The following is a 20596-nucleotide window of genomic DNA, read 5'->3' as shown; positions in this document are numbered from 1 at the left end:
CACTTACATATGAATATTTTGAATTAGGTATAACTGAAATTCTGTTTTTGTTGTCAGAACAAAATTGTAAAAATGCATCGCATGTCTTTGAGAATCAGTATACTCTATTAGCAGGCCTGTCAATATAAAAAGTGCATTCCATTTCCACCTCTTGCTCTAATAACCTTTTCTGTGTTACTCTGAGGCAGTTCACATAATCAGAGTATATTGTCAGCTTACTGGAGTCGGGGAAGCATGAAATGAAAATCACGTTAATATTGATCCAGTTCTTTTACTTGCGAGTGTCCTTCATGTCCTTTTCCACTGAGCAATAACTGTTGATGTTAGGTAGCCATTTTCTTCTTCTATTTCCTACAGTCCAGTAAATCGTTTACAAGCGTAACTCATGTGAATAACATTTTACCACTCAGAATAATTTCAGTGAACGTTTCATCTTAATTAATGCCCATGTTTGCTAATTCTACGTTTTACTCCACCACTGAAATATTTGCCTCGAGCTTTTCAGAGAACAGCCTACCTGCAGATATTATAATGACTCTGTCTAGTTTAAAACAGAAGTCTATATGAGTTCCTCATTGATAAAAACACAAAGGACTCTGTGTGTTAATTTTATGTGATATAATGATGTGCTAACATGGGCCATAAGTGACATCAGTTATTGTTGCAGGTAAGGATTGCCATTTCTGAATCAAGTGCATTATAAACTTGAAGCTAGGATCCTGGGTTTTTAATTTTATGATAGTATAGATAATATCTGTTATGGATTATTCAACATAGTCTCTCTCAACAAAAATGGACAGGAGTGGAAACTATGGTTAAATTCAATGCATTCAGATTAAAAATACTTGCAACTAAGGAAGGAGAAATTTGATGTCTGAACTGTTCAGATTTTTTATCTGTCTTTACTAAGTCTGGTCAACAACTACTCATATTTTTACTTAAAATGTGTTTGAAAGAACAAATAGAAACTTTCTGACTAGAAGCAGTCTATTACATTTATGGAATACTTGCCTCATAAAATGATTTTGTTCTAATAATATGAGGCTCCTGACTCGTCATTAGGTATCAAAGAGAAAAAGCTACTTGAGATTTCTCGCCATTCTTGCTAAGAGTATTTTTATTCAGTATCACTAATGGTTTTTACCATTAGGATTTTTCTACCACAAAGTCTGTCTGTTTCAGTCCTGTTCTCTACAGAAGATGATTTTTTTAGTCTTTAATCTTCAGTAGGTCTTTCCTTTTATGTGATCATCACTTATTTATGTGTCTTAAGGAAGGAAACACTGTGTCCTGCTGTAAAGTCAAACAAAACATTTTAATTATTTGCAAAGAAAACTGTTTCCTTTTCAGTAAAAGACCATTGAAATAAAGTTCATTCTGTGAACGGATCTACTGCTTTTATACATTAAGGTTGATATAAAATATTTTTGAGTGACAGGTTTCTCAATGTAACAAGAAGCATTCTTTCATCTTTTTTGAAATGTTCAAAATTTCTCAGTCATAGATTGATTCATACATATTATTGCATGAGATCATGTCACCAGATCTAATGTAATTAGCTGAGAGGTATATTTATCTTAAAGTCTTTTCCTTTTAGTGGAAATTAAATAGTATCATTTAGAGTTCCTAAAAGCACTATTTTGTAAAGGTTTTTGTTGCTTTGACTTCAGCTTTAATGAGCAAAAGTAATCTTTATTTTAAAATTTCCCAAAGTATTCATGTTATTAATACTTGTTTAAAAAGTATTTAGGTTTGAAAATGAGTTGCAGCATTTTATCTTACTTACATAGGGGTAGATTTTGTCAAAACACATTTTATAAACTAAAAATATTGTGAAATAGTGTATATTAAAAAGAATTTCTCCTTAAGGAAAGAATGCTATCTTATGAAACTAATTTCCAGGTGTTTAGGAGCATTAGGATTTCCTGATACTACATTTAGATTAAATAGACTTAATTTCTATTCTTCCCATCTCCTTCCAATGATGGAAGAGAACTGTGTATTAAATGCATTATCCATGTAATTCTCTAAAGCAAATTCTAGTGTCAACTTGTTGACAAAGCAGTTCTTTTCCTTCAAATACCCATGATAGTAAGAATATTTATATTCTTAAGATACCTAGCTATAAATTCCAAAACCATGCCAAATACATTGATGCTTATGTACTTTTTATTTAATAATATCTTAAAATGAATAATTTGGTTACTGGAGGAAAACTGTTTTTCATGTAAGCAATTTGCACCCCATTCAGTTTCGCAGACACTTCATGGCGTCTGCCTACATGCTGTCCTTCCTGTCCTCAGCCAGCACCCTGTCTAGTGGAGCTGGTGGCTCCTATTCCCTTGTAATGAAGGGCAGCAGTTTATACATGACAGCCAACTGAGGGGAATTTGTTGAATTCCTGTTGTTGATTAGCCACTGTGCTAAGACCTTAGACACACACATCATCTTATTTGAGTTTTCTAATTCTAATAGCAGCAGCAGCATTATTATAAGCAATAAAGCATTGCCATGTTCTCATTCAGTTTCAAATTCTGTACTTATAAACTCTTTAAATACTCTCTTGCCAACTTGTTTTTGTAATTTCACCAAAATTTTAACAAACATTTCTGAAAGTTTATTATGTAAAGAATCTTCACACATTCCAAAGTATTTTAACATCCATTGTCTCATTTTAACATTGTAGCAATCCTGTGAGAGGTCAGTTGATAAATACTTATTCTTCTGTCACAGGTTAGGAAACTGAAGAGATTGGTCTGAATATCTTTAAAATATATATTCTTAATGATGTGTGTGGGAAAAATAAAGAATTGCAAATCACCATAGTCCATCTTCTTCATTTTTGAGGAAACTGTAAAAGACACACATCAAAAAGTAACTTAAGTGCCATTCTCATAAAATGATTAATATGTGAAGTATGTTTGTGTTTTCCTATGTCTGCTCAACAATGATTGATTGCCACTTTCTTTGACACTTTGACACAATGAAAATTAGAGTCTAATAAAAGAATACCTAAGTAAAAAGACCTCCAGAAAAAAATCAACAAATAATGATAATATATTTTGACTTCCTTTTTATAAGATGCAAAGTTCATACAGAGAAGGGAGTACTCAGCTAAACTGAATCTTGAAAGGCAAAGCAGGTAAGAGAATTCCATTTAGAAGAAATTACATATGTCAGACGTAAAGGTTAGGAGCAGTGTGACATGTTTGGGAACAGAAGCATTCCGTTATTGGGGAATATAAGTGTGAAGAGGTCAAATCAGTAAAATAGTGAGATCAAATAATAAACCATATCGTGAGTCACAGACCAAGCATTTAAATTGTATAGATCAAATACTACTGAAAATGTATTCTTACATAGTAGATATATGTATATATATATAGAATAAGTAGAGATACAGACACATATACATACATATATCATTTTTAACAAATGACAAAGTAAAGCCATGTTTCCATACAAAATGCACAACGAATAACAATACCATAAAATTGGTAAGAAGCTGATGCTAAATTGGCTTGTTCTGGGTGTATGTCTTTTCTCTTTGTGCATTAAACCCACACACCGTATGATTGGTGCCTTACATATTGTTGTAAATTACTTCCTTCTTTGTTAATGTCGATGCTTTAGAGTTGACTATCAATAAGTCCTTAAACAGACATAAACTACTCTGTATTATTTTCTTCACACTATGTTAGTTAAGCATTCTAACTTATCAATAGAAAAGAGCATGATGGGGAATTGGGATAATATCTTAGCCTTGATGGCCCAGACTGTCCAGATAGACATATTCCCTGAATATTATTAAGATACATTCATGTCTCTAATTTGTCATTTCTGTATTTTAACTTATGCTTATTTAAAATAACAAAGCTATTAAAATGATAATAATAAAATTACAATAGTAATAATACGAGAGTATAATAATGATACTAGGCACTTCACTTTTAAAATATACTTTGTTTCACATTGATCCTGTTATTAAGAGAAATTTTATGGAAGAGGAGCTTAATTTAGGTTCATATAATACAATGTTCTATATTTGATAACATTTTCACATACAGAGCTTCAAGCATATGTATTTACTAAGAAATCTAATGTGTATAGACTGTTTTTCTGTACTTGTTTTTTGAAACATGATATGGAAAATAATCTAATTTTGGATTTGACTTCATTGATATATAATTTGGTGGCATTTTTTTATTCAGCAACCCTTCAGATTTTAGGGCATTCCAAGGTGTTTTCTTAGAAAATAAACACATTTGTCTCTCTTTCCCAGCTTTACACATTAACACACATTTTCAAGTCAAGGCTTTCTGGTGGTTCCTGGTGTTCACTTGTTAATTTCTTGATGAATGGCTAAAGAGGCCAAGAAGTGGACACAGTCCAGCATGTCTTTGAAGATAGATGATCTCAAATAAATTCTCTTCCCAATCAGATTTTGATTTGTTGGGTGTTAAACCAATTCTTCCTAAGGACAGTGTTTATAAGCCTTGTAATGAGACAGCCCTTCGAGACCTTACCTCTTTCTGCCTGTAATTTTGATGAATGGAACTCTAATTCATAAAGGATATTGTGATTGAAAAGCACCTTTGGATCCCATACACTTTAATTTAGATAAATGTTTGGTGCAGTACCATAAAATCAGCAAGTTTACTGAGCTTCAAGCTGGTAATACTTCAACAGGAATGATAAGGTCGGTGTGTTGGTATGGATTAGTTTACTATATACCTTTTAACGACATGATTGTTTCACTGCATTAAAATGAAAGCGTATAAAATAGAAAGCTTAATGTACATTTCAGAGCTCACATTCTTTTGACTACATTTATTATGCTGGTAGATTTTTATTTTAATAACACAGGAGTAATTAAACCTTTTCTTTTTAATGACAAAGCAGATTACACATGACTGTGATATAAAACCTTGCTTTGTCGGCCTGTTTCATACTTAAAGACTTTATTGACTATTTCATGTAAAGAACAAAGTTCCCTTTTGTGTAGATTCCCTTTTGTATTAGATTCTCCAAGTTGCCTAAAATCAAGATAAGGTTTTGGAGCATTCATTCGTCAACCTTCAATATTTTACTCCAAACTGAAGGCAAATCACCAAGAATCTCAGATATCCTGGGACTTTGATGTCTCAGCTTATTCATTCATCCCATGTTCAGGAGGGCTTGCTCTGTGCCAGGCAGTGTGCTAAGCGCTGAGAACACAGAGACAGGAGCATGTTTCCAGTCACCCAGGCACGTCCAGGCTGTGGGGAGATGCGAGGAAACACCTCTAATACCTGTAACTACCACAGCAGCCGGGCTTGGGAGGGGTGCAGAAGCATAAGGGAAAGAGCATACAAACCTACTGAAGAAATCAGAGAAGGGCCACGGGGTGGGTAGACCTGAGCTGCACTTGAGCAAATGTCCGCACACACCTGTGGGGGGCAGGCCCCGGGGCCAGGAAGTGAGGTTATGGCCCCCGGGTAACCGAGAGCACCCGTAGGGTGGGGTGGGGTGGGCTCCACGTGAGCTGAAGGTACAGAGGGGTGGGCTGGGACATGAAGGAGGTGAGTTGTGAAGGTCAAGTAGGAATTAGCCAACCACTGGAGGAAGGAAGGAACATAGCACAGGTAAAGAGGTCTGGGGAAGCATGACGTATTTGGGAAACTCTAAGAGATCCGGCACTGCTAAGGGAGTAAGAGAAGTTAATGCAGAAACTGGTAGTGAGAGGGTAAAAGGCCTTGATCAGCCAGGCTAAGGGGTTTAGATTTTATCCTATAGTGTAGGCCTTGCATTGAGGGTTGTTGGTTGGGAGGAGTTAATAGCATTAAGCAGGAAAATATCCTCAGCTTATTTGTGTTGTTTGTGCTTTGTAATCAGCACTCCGACGGAAATGTGGAGGCTGCTGGGAATAGTGGAGCCGGGGAAGCCCCCGAGAGAAGAATGCTGCTGGCGGCGGCACCACCTTACAGGATGGGTCCTGGGTTGGGGGCTTACGCAAGTGGGTTGATGAAAAGAGGAGGAGGGTGAAGGAGCAAGAGATGATTTGTTAAGCTGGGAAAATGTGCAATTAGGAATATCCAGCTGAAGGTGTCTAGTAGACATATGGCCACTAAGACCTCAAGAAAGACTTCTCTAATCACTGGATTTCCTCTTTTGTTCTCAGATGATGCAGTCTCTGAGTTTCTCAAATTAAGTCACTGCCCAATAAGCAAACAAATTACAGTAAGATAGCTAACCTTCAAAAGATTCCTTTTGTGCAGGCTTTATATCACCAAAAAAGCCAAATAAAATTAACATAAGGTTTTGGAGCACTTAGTAATCAATCTTTGATATTTTACTCCAGAAAAAAGAATGACCTCTGGGCCAGTGAAAGAAGAAGAACACATACAACCATATAACTCTCCTCACCACCCATGTACTGTTGATTTGTAATAGTATTATTTGTCTCTGAAGTATTTCTCAAAATATATATTTAACAGTCTGTTATACTGTTCAGCCGTATTTGAACCATGCTCTCTAAATGCTATTATTCAGGAAGACCTAGGATGACATACTGCACGTCTCAGCCAGGGACACTGTACCGTGCTGTTGTGACATGACTGTATTCCTCAACACGTGTTTTTTGCACCTCTGTGTCCTCCCTTTGAGTCAGTCTGTTAACGTTTTCACAGAGAATTCACCCTGAGTCACAGACAAAAAAAATCTGCAAGCTGTAAAAAAAGGCTAACGCTGTTTCACGTTCATGCGAGTCTCACGCAGCCAGATGCACTCCCAAGAAAATGGTTGAGCAAATGGCAGCAGGCAGTCATGGGCTATTGGAAGTCCTCTACTGGACCTAACTGGAGAGAATTTGAGCCAAACACATGACAGGATTTGGAGAGTAATTGCATGAGTACACAGTACAGTAACATCCCCTAGGACTACGGTCCACCCCCACCACGTAAGTTTATCAGGCTCCCATGTGCAGGAATCCAGCCGTCACACCAAGTGCGACGTGAAGGTACTTTCCCAGCTCATGCTTCTTGAAACCTGTGTCCTAGTCACACAGCGAGAGCACAGCAAGTGACAGCGTTTTCTTCCAGGGTGAATTCCAACCTAAGTTATAGGAAGTAGAGGTATTTCCTAGCTATATTTCGTGTATGTAATTTACTTGCAGTTCAAATCATTTTAGATTCATTATCACCTCCCAAAACGGGTGCTGGAAGGTAAATGCCGATGTATCTGTTAAGCAGTCAAACCCATGCGGGATTCAAGTGCTTTGAAATTTCTAGCCTTTACATTGATTAACATGGTAATGGTAGGTCAGCTTTTGCTGCATTTCCACTTTTCTGCCCTTTTTTGTGTGTTTAACTTTGGCCGTTTGTACCATTTTATAAAAAAAATAAGGATATCACTTTCAAAAAACATTACTTATTTTTTTCTTTTTTTAAATTAAGGTATCATTGATATACAATCTTATGAAGGTTTCACATGAGCAACATTGTGGTTACTCATTCACCCATATTATCCAGTCCCCACCACACACCCCATTGCAGTCACTGTCCATCAGCGTAGTAAGATGCTATAAAGTCACTACACTGCCTTCCCTGTGCCCCACCTACATGATGTGTGTTAATCATAATGCCCCTTAATCCCCTTCTCCCTCCCTCCCCACCCCTCCCCTTTGGTAACCACTAGTCCCTTCTTGGAGTCTGTGAGTCTGCTGCTGTTTTGAAAACCATTACTTATTTTATTACTTGCTTAAGGAAACTGCCATCGTGAAGTACACTATCTGTCTGCATCATTCCCAACTCCACCTTTCTGTAGTTTCCCGATAACTACTCTTTGTCCCTTCAGATGTGAATGCTTTCTTGTTTGCTTCATACTTTTACCTCATCTATTTTCAAAAATGACCCCATCAATTATGTAATTCACACAGAAGCATGATTGTGCAAAAACTGTGTAATTTTATGGATCAGGAAACCAAGTTTGTGGCGAGGTACAGATTTTTCGTAGAACGTGCAGTTAATTTAGAGTCTCACGATGTGGATTACAGAGAATCCTTTCTCTACCACCAGCCAACGCGTAGGTCCCACAACGGAGCATGTAGCTTTCTCAGCCTATTACCTCATCCCTAAATTAAGGGTAGATGATTATACCTCCCTGCCTTTCTCACAGAGTTATTTAGAAGATCAAACAAGATAAAGAAGCCTAAAATGTTCTATAATTCTGAATAAGTAAATGCAGCATATAATTATAAGTAATAAACTATTTCTAATGCTCACTGAAAACAAAACAACCACAATGACCTAATACTGCATTTCGGTTGTAACTAGGCACCGAGGATGATGTACTAAAGTCGAAGAAAACATTCAGAAGTCAAGCGATAGTGAATCAGAACGCGGAGACTGAACTGATGCTAGAAGGAGACGATGACGCAGTCAGCCTGCTGCAGGAGAAAGAAATTGACAATCTTGCAGGTAAATTTTCAAATATTTTTTTCTATCTGTTGAAAGTAATAAATACACACAAAGTTGGTGAATTTAAAATCTATCTCCTGGCGAATAATTGTTTGCCAATAGTTCGAACATTGCTCAGTCATGTGAATGTTAATAATTTATCTCATTTCTAGTATAGAAGAGAGGACAATATATAGCAAAGAAATACGTATTTTCATGACCATAAATGAATAGCATCTACTTTCTGTACGCTGTGAAGAATGGCCATTTCAGCCAAGTGACCGTCGGATTTGCCATTTTTTCCCTGCTGTCACTCTTTGCCCCGCATTCCTGGGTTTTCCTCTGTCCCTGCTGCCAGCCCCCACCACTGGTAAACATGCTTTCCCCTGCACGCCTCAGTCTTCACCTTGTCTTGGTGATGGTCGAAGGTCAGAGCAGCATCTGCAGGGACCAGATGGCATGTGGGTATCTTAGAATGTCGTCCCATAGCCTTTCTGGGGTTTTAAACCATTTTTGAGAGTCTGATAAAAGCAGAATGCTTCATGAAAGTGCACATACAATTTTGTGCACTGTTTAAAGGATTCACTGACCCCTGGAAGCCAGTCCCTGGCATTATAGCCTAGATCTCAGGTTAAAACCTCCTGCTTTAGAGTCCCAAAAAGTGGCTAAGTCTTATCTCAGTTCTGTACTTTCAGCCCCTGCAACATTGAGGTTGCAGACGGTGATAGAGAAGTAGGCTTATATTCATCATTCTGTTCACAAAATAGCTCCCTTGTTTCGGAAGTGTGGTGGAAATTACGTAACATGCCTTATGAAATAGGAAAGCCTTTGATGATATTTCCACCATTTAGAGATGAGTTCTTTCTATCAAAGGGAAGATGTTACTGCTAAATGTAAACAAGATGGCGTGTTATTCCCCCTCTTCTAGAAAATATTTCTTAAGGTTATTCTGACACCAGTTCCCAGATATGCCTATTATTAACATTTCTGTGCCATGAAAACTATGTTTTCTAGTTAAAACTAATCTTAAGTCTATGAACTTACATTTGCCTTGAATTCCTAGATAAATGTCCAAGTTGTGATTTTTGTTGTTTTTGTGGTTTGTTTAGAGATTTATCTGAGGCCATTTGGAAATTTAAGCAAATGAAGTCCATTCTTTCTTTTTGTCCACAGATTCCTTTTCTCTTTTCCTTGTCTTATTCTTGATCATAAAGAATTAGAGAAGATTCACAACCATGCTTCCTGACCTTTTTAGATAGTGTGTTGTTTTTCCTCATTCACAATATGCTAACAGATATGTTTAGTAATTATATAATTTAGTTTAGACTCTCTGGTCCTTAGTTCCCATTAAAGATAATTAATTAGTTGATGCAAATACAGCCAGTTACTTGAAGGTTATTATAATAAGAGCTGCCCAGTAATACCAGAGGCAAAATCCAATAAAGACTAACAACCCCTTTATATGTCTCTCCTTTAATGGTAGCTAAAGTCATTATCAATAATAATTTGTGCTTATAAACAAAATTCCCAAAGTAACATTAAGTTAAAAAACAACCTAAAGAACAATGAAAGTATGCCTGAAATAAATTATTTAAAAATCAAATTGTGTGGATCTTGACCCTTGACTCTATCAAGACTCTTTATTGTCTTTTATTTACTTCTATATTGTAAACAGATTTTTCTTTGATCACTTCTGCTCTTTCCAAATCCACCTGGTCCCAATTCAGACTCTTCCTGTGGAGTCTTTATGTATGAAAAAATCTTACAAAATGTCTTAAAATATTGATCCTTTACCCAGTCTTTACTGTTCATTTTTAAAACAGTGGTCCGCAGTGTGACCGTGCAGTTGGAATGCCTACAAAAGAAGTAGGAGATGAATGTTTCATGACAAAGTAAGGGTCACAGAGGCAGGCTGCATAATATATAAGTACATAGATAGATTCTTTGTATAACTGCTGGGGCCTGTTTATCAATCTAGATTGGCATGAGAGTGACAGGTCACATAAAAATCATTTTTAGAAGGCAATTACAAACCAGTAGTAATCAGCTGTTAATAAAGTTTCAGACCACTTAAATGTGCCTTTTTTTATCATCTGTCTCAGAAATTAAATTATGTTAAATAATGTCTCTCTCATTTATAACATGTAACTAACTCCAAATTGCCTTATTGTGCTAAACTGTCCAAAGAAAACTTCAAACTCTAAGTCAAAATTAAAAGCCAGGAGATCCTAAATTCTGTGTACAAAATTAATGTAATCTGAGATTTGGTGTCTGGAAATGTGTAAAATAACAAATGCCTATTTTCCATCTATGAGATGAGAATTACAGGTTTATCTTTTCATGAGTTAACTTAGTGATATGGCTTGCATATTATTAATACAAGAAATATATCTTAAATATATAAAAGTAATTCAAGTTCTTAGGTTTTAGATTTTATAAGAATGAATATGCAACTTTTTTAGTAATAATGGTAAATGTACACTTGCTGATTAACATAACTCATTTTCCTGTTCCTAAAAAACCCTGTTTTGCTGACAGGAACACAGGTGAGGAGATCACACATTATAATTTGTCACTATGCAATATTACTTAACAGTCAAGTTAAATTCAAAAGAAAAAATTATATGCTGATTAGGATGGAAAACTAAGGGAAAGTACTAATTTAGTTAAGATTAATTCTGTTTTTTGGGTTAAAAGATTGAGTTAGTTTCTGTTTATAAAAAGAAAAAATAGGAAGTATAGCTAACACGTCTTAGGAATCAGATAGTGTTCAAAAGGCTTTATGTAGAGTATCCCATTTAGTGTTCACAATGACCTTATAAAAGGGGATACTATTATTACCCCAATTTTACAAATGAGGATATAGAAACCAAGAAAGATTAAGTAGCTTACATAAGGTTAAGAAGTATATGAAAAAATATATTTCCTTATAAATACATAGTATATGGTTTAAATTAAATACACCAAATAGTGTACTTAAATATGTGTTTGTATACTTAAAGAGTCTTCAAAAATGATGTTAAAACAGATCCTCAGTTTATAATTCAATTTTTACGTTGGCTTTATTGTACTATACTTAGAAGTCTATGACTATGCATAAGTAATTAATTTCTGTTTTATATATGTGTTCCCCAAAATCATTTTGGTAAGTTAAAAAAAATATCTGATAATCTTTAGCACAATTTTATATTAATATTGACCCTTTCTCATGTTTTCTCCACTTTCTTTGGAGTTTTCTAGTTCTAATAAGGATTAAATGTTCCACAGAGTTCTACAGCTTTAAATGTCATATAATTTTCTGTTCACTTTTAGTTCCCTTTCTCCCCAAGCTGTTCATCTCAAGAGGCAAGTTAAACGTGTGTGATTATTAATTACTCAGTTTATTATCTATTCTACCAAATGGCTAATATGATCATAACATAGAAGTATGCCAATCAATTAAGTAAGATATTAATAACATCTAACTTATTTTAATTGATTTTTAGCTTGTAGTGATTCACTAAAGTGAATTAGCACCTAATATTCCTTATGTAACTAAAAATTTCAACTTACTAATTATATTGTTATTTAAAATACTGTAATTGATTAGTATAATACAACTGTTTTTAATCTAAACTCTCAATTTTAATTCGAAACTTAGCTTGGCAAGTTTGAGATTAAACTCAAATTTATGTAAATTGACAAGTGAATGATTTAATTAAACCAATAGCATTGTGTACCCCTAATGAAAGGTATGTCATTTCTTTTCAAGTGACGGTTCTGTCACATATGCTGAGTGACAATAGAAATGTTCTATATAGTAGAGTTGTAATTCATCTAGATTCCTTTATTATTACTTCCAAATGCTAGCTAATTTTCCTAATTTAAGGAATTCTGAGTTAATGATGATGGTGGTGGTCCTTTTTTGCTTTATCAGTTCCAGAAATTGTAAATATAAAGATTTATATGTACGTAAGCTGTTATTACCAACGATTCACCCACCCATTTAATGTCTAATAACATACAGGATTTTCCACTGGCCTACACCAATGTCCAAACTTCATTCTTTACCTGAAATATGCTTCACACATCTCTGTTCTACAGCCTCCCTTATTTCCTCCTATCACAATCTCTACCATTTTTTAGACCTATTTAAAACACAAATATTCACAAGCCAATTTTGTCATACCCATAACATTCTTTTGGTAACAACTTTATTGAGATACAATTCACATACCATACAACTAACCCATTCTAAGTACACATTTCAATGACTTTTAGTATATTCACAGAGTTAGAGAATTGTTGCCACAGTTCTGGAACATTTCATAGCTTAACACTGGTTGGTTATTCCCCCACAATTTTCCCATCCTCCCTCAACTGCCCTAGAGGACCACGGATAGACTCTCTGTCCCCATAGACTTGTCTGTTGTGGACCTTTCACATAAATGGAATCGTATCTTTTGTGACTGGCTTCATTTACTTAATGTTCTCAAGGTGCATCCCTATTGTAGCATGCATATCATTTTTATGGCGAATAATATTCCATTGTATGGATGTACCACAGTTTGTTTATCCATTCATTGGCTGATGGACATTGGGTTTGTTCCCACCTTTGGGCTCCGATGATTAATGCTGCTATGAACATTCATGAGCAACATTTCATGTGAACCTATGTTTTCATTTCTCTTAAGTTTATATCTAGATGTGGAATTGCTGGGCCAAATAATATCTCTATGTTTAACTTTTTCAGGAACTGCTAGACTGTTTTGCAAAGTGGCTACATCATTTTACATTGTCATCAGTAGTGTGGGGGGGTCTGATTTCTCCACATTCTTCCCGACACTGGTTATTATCTGTCTTTTTTATTATAGCGCCCCATAAAAAGTTTGGTTATATCGTCCTTAAGACCTTATCACATAAAGCCTTGTAGTTGCTTTTCTGTATGTTTTCTCTTTCCTTTTAGAGTATAAATTCCTTAAGGGTAGTGACCATATATCTCATGTACCTTTGAATCACGAAGAAATCTTCTAACATAATTACTTGCCTTTAATAGGTTCCCATTGAAAAAGTTCATGTAGGTACAATAAACTAGGGAGCCAAGATAATTATCTGGGTGATTTGTACCAAAAACAAAAGACAAAACAAAACTTATTTTGAACTACTGAAATTAAATATTTGGGGGCTTGAATTATCAGGTCATCTGCTCATACTAAATTCAATCATTCAGAGAATTGCTCGACTCATCCCTTGACTTTCCCAGGCCAAGAATACCTAAAGTTAAGCAAATCTTTGTTCTTTTGTTCTGTCATAACTCCTGTTATAACTGCATCATTTTAACTAAATGTCTCTTAAGGTTCCCATTTTTAAAGTCACAATACCACTGTGATTCTTAATCAAAAAAAATTTTCTGTATCACATGGAAACAATAGTCTGTAACCATTGGGTTGTAATGTTATTTTGAATATTTTAAAAAGCAGTTAGTATAGGGACCTAGCAACTTGGTGACGAAGTGTTGGAATGCCAGAGTTGGATTTTTTATGTGAGTTTTTTGAAGTGGTATATTTATAATCTTTTATGCGCACACACACACACACACACACACACACACACACACACACACACACTCTTGCCAAGAAGTCAAGAATGTGAAATTCAGAAAAAAAAAAATGCAAGTTGGAATTTAAGAATGAGAAAAGCCTAGAAATAAGGAAGAGGTCTACTAAAAGCAACAGCAGGAGAGGCTCAAGTGACAGTCACCTTCCCTACATGACTCACTTTAATGGCCATCAGTCCCCAGATATACTTCCGCTGATATCTAGCGATTGTTTCTTATTGTTACCTGGTGAAATTGTTTCCCTTTTCTGTCATCTTTGTTCCACTAATTCAAAGTGGAAACAGGTATCAGATGATGAGGGGAGAAAAGGAAACTTGCTTAGAATTTTTTTTAAGGTTGACCGTTCCTACCTCCCTAATCTCTGTTTGACTTCCATTAACACACTCATTTGATTATTCATTAATGTCTCTTGAATACTTAGTGTGAGTACATAGAACGCGGGGGGACTCAGAGACTGAGAGACAAAAAATCATCAGGAGAAGTAAGCCTACTACCACTACCTGTCTGTCACTTAAAGAACCAGCAAGTTGTGGCGCAGACTGTGGCTGCCTGCAGAAGTGAAGGGGCACAGCTACATGGACTACATAGAGCATTCATGTCTTCAAATGTTCTAATTCGGAATGTCCAGCTACCAGAGGCAACATTTATATAGAAACTGACTGTTGCCTAAATACTAACCTAAAAAAAAAAGGAAGATAAAACATATAAGGAGGAAGATCTCAAGATTCTGCAAAAATAGGATGAAAAATAAAAGAATTCTAAAAGCTCAGAGTTTTTCAGAAAAATGTTGTTCAGTAAAGGAAAAAAAAGAGTATGTGCCGAAACCAGAACATTTTTATCACAGCTATTTAATGGAGTAAGAGAATAAATACCATTGAAGAGAACACATTCAGTGTTGCATAGGTGCAGATAAACTCTTACTCAGGCGACGATCGCTTAGGCCTAACTGCTCCGCGCAGTACGATGCTCGTGTGGTGAATGAGCATTCTTTCCCTGACACAACTAGTATTTTTTAAAAGATTCCTCCATATTTATTCTTACGTAGTTTTAGTTGCAGGGTCTAACTAGAATTGAATCAACCTGATATTTGCATGTAGGGAAGAAAATGTCCTTCAAGCATATTGGATTCTCTAAAATGCTCTGGATTTTCCCCTTAATTTTTAAACCCATGTGTATTTCAAGGGAAATTTAATCCATATGTCCCTGACTCACTCACACTTAACTCATCAAAATATTGTTTCGTAAAAACTATTTGATGTTGAAAAAGCCTTATGAGCCTTTATGTCTTTTTTCCCTCCCTTTGAATTAGGAAGTTGCTTTGCCGTCATAAATAGTGTACCCAAAGGGCTCACATTCATCTTCAAACACAGAATTCACAAAGCCCTCAGAGACGATCTGATGTCTTTACAAAGAAATGGTCTTACAACTATGTCTTATAAAGCTAAAATATTTCTATTTCTAACTTAATTTTTGATTTAGTTAAAAAGTTGTAAGAAAAAAATAAAAGCTTCACCTTGAATTTCTAGCCTTCTTAGTCTCTCTTCATTATTTTACAGTGTCTACAAGGCCATTTTAGAGTCTGCAAATATTTTTTTTTCACTCTATCCATATTTCTGTATTTCCAAAAAAGAAGTATGTCCCCTTCAACCACGGACTCTGTAGTCTATAAAAATACTTTCAAGGTACTCTTAATTATAACAACATCTCTACTACCCAAACAATGTAAGTTTAAAATATAGTAAAAGGACAGAGTTCAGCTATATTTACTAGTCATCAACCACGATTCAAATCATATATAGCATTCTCACATCTTTGTTTTATTTTTAAGAGTCAGCCATTCTTTGTCATCCTGCAAGTGTTTCACAAACCACAGTGATGAGGTTCGTTCTATATAACACAGCATTCTAGTTGAAACCCATTTTTATTTCTTACTTTTTTCTCTGTAGGAAAAAATTTCCCATAAAGTGATTCTACTACAGATTTGTAATTATGCTCACTACCAACCTGAAAAATAGGGGCAATAAACAATTCAGTTAACTCACACCAATAGACCATTTCCCTCCTGTAAGGAACTAAACTTTCATAAGCCATGTTTTGTATAGAAAAGTATATGAATGTGGGTATCACCCACCTACTGAAAATATATGTGGCTCCTTTGTTGTCACAGTTGGATTGAAGTCTAAACATATACACACACATACACACACACACATTAATATATACACATTAATATATATATATGTAGTAAAAAAACTGTTTATCTAATGCCAAGCAGTGGACGTTAGCAGCTTGGAGAAGAGGAAGACGTGGGTATTCAGCATCATACCCCTGCCCCACCTGCGAGCTCTCCGTGGCCTTCTCTCAAAGACTTGGGCACAAATTCAAACATTAGGTGAAAACTGATTTTGCCACTCTTGTTTAGAACAATGCCACAAAAGGGCACATCAGTCTACATGCTGAAAACATGTTAGTTATTTAATTATTTTATTTCCATGGCTTGGTGCTGCAGAAACATCAACAGCATTTAGGACAAGTATACACGTGGCAATCAATTTATAAGTAGTCACAGAAGTAGGATCTGCCCCAACAGTTGAAATCATCAGTCTAATATATATACCAGTCAAGTACTTTCTGTCGACAAAAAGAAGAGAAAGTCAGACTGAGTGTGCTAAGTATTATTAAATATCTTTTTCCAGATAAAATTTTTAGGCAGTTTTATTGGTCAGAAGATGACTGATTACAGTGTTTTATGCTTTTTTAATTCAAAAGCTCTGTTGAATTTTCCCTTCATTTTAAGTCACAAACAGATAAAACAGCTAAGTATAGTCATAGTGCTATTCCAGTTTAATGTGTATATAAAGCAGGAATGTTAAGAACCCGGTGTGACAGAAAACTTTCAAAAAAAAATAAATCTTGCATCTAAGCTTGGGCTGTGAGGATGAGTCTCTATTCAGCAGCCGATTTTCTGGGGGTAAATGTAAGAGAATTAATAAAGATGTAAGTGTGGATGACCACAGGAAGCTGGGAGACAACTTACATTTCTTGAGAGAAAACACTGTGGCGGGCTGATAACTTTACAACTTCCTGTTGTAGGTATTATACTTCATTTTAAGATGTGGAAACTAAAGTTCAAACATAAGGTTATTTATTCATGATTGCATAAAAAGAACAGGTGAGCCGAGATTTAAACCCACTTCTCCCTGTCTCTGTTATAACCCTAGTTCATGCCCACTGTATCTATGTTTTTTAAAATTCCAAGTTGGAACCCAATGGCGGGCTAGTCAATCAGTTATGTTGGTTATTACCAGCATTATTTATAAATGAAACAAAAGCGAAAAGAAAAGATTCGAATAGAAAATGTCAAAATTCATCACACATAGTAGAAATAAGAGCTGGAAAAAGCTGACGGCTCCTTATTTGCTGATGCCAGACCCCAACTTAAGCATGGCAGGATCACATCCAATTTTTTTTCTATTCACCTGCCCACTGTAGACTATGGTTTTAGGATGCCCAGACTTACAGTGAGAGGCTCCTGTTGTCCAAATCAGGGGTGATGAAGGCATGAACTAAATCGGTGGTGGCAAGAAAGAGAAGGCGGCTTCAAAAAAAACACTTAAAAAGTAACATGTGCGGGACTGTGATAATTGACACGTTGTGAGGAGGAGGAATGAGGCGGCTCAGGCCGGAGAGAGGGAGTAATACAGATGCTATTAAATGTATTTGGGAATGTGAGGGTGCAGGGCTTCAGGGGAGAGAGGAGTGAACAGCAGTGGCTCAGCTGGGTCGGTGGGATACCCAGCATGGTCAAGTGGATGTGAAGGTTTGACCTTTGAGAGCCAGGCTGGGCATGGAGTTCATAATGAAGACCATGCACTCACCCAAGGAAGGTGTGAGTCTGTCTGCAAGGAGATGAGCAGTAAGCCAAAGTCAGGGCCCTTGGTACAAGGTTAGATGGGACCCAGGGAAGGAGGGCCCACCAAAGGCACCCAGACAGAAGTCAGGCAGGAGAGAACAAGAGAGGATTCGTAGTGGGTTTCTGAAAGTGAGAATTAATAGTATGCTCTAGAAGTGAGAGAAACAAGAGTATGCTGTAGAAGTCAAGCATTTCTCAAACTGGTATTCCTGGGAACACAGGTATGTTGTAATATATTAATGAGAAAAACAAAGTAGAGTTAAAGAAGTTTGGAAAATTCTGGGTTTAAAAAGAGTATGTTGCACGGGTTTGTTATTTTTTAAAAGTTGATGGATAAACTTTTCCAAGTCTGACATATTAGTGAATATGTACTTCCCTAACGCTTTGCCCTCAGTAGCTGAAGAGGTTGAGGCCGAAAGGAGTGAATGGGAGGGAGGAGCTAAGAGACAGAAACTGGCCTCTAGAAGCTGAACAAAGGAGAGACCCAGGTAAGGGAGCAGCTAGAAGGGGCTGGGTTGGGGGAGTGGTCCAAAGCCCAGTGAGCAGAGTAACTGGCTTGAACAGAATGAAAGATGTACTTTCTTAAACTGGATAAACAGAGATGATGATAAATGCAGGGGTGTAAAAAGTTTTAGATAGGAAAAGATGTCAAGGTAAATGACAAAATTGAATTTTTCTGCAAAATAGGAGCACCTCATTCATTCTGCAGTCAGGATGGATAGATAGGTATGTGCGGATTTTTCAAGGGAGGGGCCATATGTTTAATCATCTTCTCTAAAAGATGGGTGATGCCCAAAAATAAATGCTGTTGCTCCACATTTTAATACCTGAGCTTTAGTCTTTGATTCTTTAATCTAAAAATCTGGCATCCAAGCTGTTTCCAGTTCCATCTCCCACTGCTTCCCTGTACACATCCCAGTCACGGCCAGTCTCACTTATCCCTGCTCATCTGCTGTTTCTGGGTATCTGTTCAAACTCTTCTCCCCTGCTTACAGGGCCCTCTCGTAGACACCTGTGCAGATCGGACCCATGGGTTACAGCCCAGCTATGCTCCCCACCCCCATGAGGAGTAAATGAGATTAATTCATGTAAAGTGCTTTAACAATGCTTAGCTACCCTTCCTCCCTATGTCATAATTATTTCTGTATATATCTTATCATCCCTATGTATTAAAGCTCTTTGGGTTAAAATCCATGCTTATACATTATTGCCTTCTCTTAGTGCCCACAACAGTGAATAGTTTCTGTAGGCTACATGAATGAATGAGTTAAATATGTCTCTCTAAGCATTTAATTTACAAAGAGAGAACAACTTACATACTAGGCAAATATAGGAGTCATAAAATTATGCCCCTTAAAAAATAATATGCATGCATTATAGCTAAATGACCACATTATAACTCTCATTGTTTTTCAGCATATTTTTAAATTTATGTTTTCTGTAAAATGCAGTACCTTTCATATTTTTAAAGAACAATTTGAAATCAATCCCAGGAAAATATAGAAGGTGTAATCTGTTAAGTGGCCTTTTTATTATGACAGAATACAGCGATGCTGTCTATGTCATTTTCTCTATTCAATTCCATAAACACAGATTGCATGCTATGTGACAGGTACCGCATTAAATGAAGAAGATAATGCCCCCCGTCTTCAAGTATCTTATGTCTAACGCGAGGAGCAGACCTTTAAACACATATCTTCAGTATATTATAAGTGCTGAAATAAACATGTGCCCAGGAAACTATGGAAACATGAAGGCAATTCCAATCAACAGGGGCAAAGACATAGTCCCCCTGGCCGTAGATTTAAATCATCTCCTCCGGTCTATTCATTCATCTAGTCTAGTAGGAATTTACTCTTCTTGATCACTAAATGATATCCTAGTGACATAAAATAGTCAATACCCTTCCAGAAAGTGAAAAATGTATTCCATATGTTGAACTAAATGTGATATAACCAAAAACACAAACCTCAGCTGAATCACCTATTCAATCAAAAGGCAGAGCAAATTTTCACAGTGAACATTAAAACTACCTGTGTTTTAGTATATTTTCATGCTAGAAAATAACTCGGTGATACTTAAGAGTATATATGTTTTGTAAGTTTTTTCTTCTGTAAAATCACTCATTGCCTTTGTGGAAAATGCACTAGTTTTTGTTGGTTTCTTCTTAACAAAAAAGGATCATCCGTTCTACAAATAAATTAAAAAAGGAAATGGTAGGTTAAAGTTAGACACTATCAGAATGTCTCTTAGTACCTTTAAAATTATTTATTATAAACACATTTAATAAGATGAGATTTTCGATAATACTAGTAACCAAAAAAAAGTTCCACCATGAAGAACAGATATTTTGTTAAAATGCAGTCTTCAGTCGCTCTTATAGAGAGGGCTCACATTCTTTCCATTTGTTTCAGACTGTGTTGAGTTTTACCAGCCATAGTTTTACTCAGGTTTAGTAATAATAATGTGCATACTTAAGCACCTATATTATTTTGTACAGTAATAATCTAAGGAAGCAGGGCACTTTGGGGATGATGGGTTATTGTTAATCTAAGAATGGGTTATGTTTAAGAAGTCACCAAAAAGCAAAAGAGGCCAGTTCTTGGGTACAGTGAGCTTTGTATAAAATTTGGGTTTATAGAGGGTTTCTGA

General features: G+C 36.0%; 1 protein-coding gene across 3 annotated transcripts in view; it reads left to right on the top strand.

The window, feature by feature from the left end:
• NBEA (neurobeachin) overlaps positions 1-20596 on the top strand; it is a 550888-nt gene that overhangs the window by 345820 nt on the left and 184472 nt on the right. For all 3 annotated transcript variants that reach the window (XM_036904990.2, XM_036904991.2, XM_036904985.2), the window contains exon 39: positions 8313-8456. In XM_036904990.2, the coding sequence (XP_036760885.2) occupies positions 8313-8456 (144 nt within the window). The remainder of the gene's footprint in view (positions 1-8312; positions 8457-20596) is intronic.

This window comes from Manis pentadactyla, chromosome 2, assembly GCF_030020395.1.
Source record: "Manis pentadactyla isolate mManPen7 chromosome 2, mManPen7.hap1, whole genome shotgun sequence".
Lineage (NCBI taxonomy): Eukaryota > Metazoa > Chordata > Mammalia > Pholidota > Manidae > Manis > Manis pentadactyla.
This window is presented reverse-complemented; position numbering and strand designations above follow the sequence as displayed.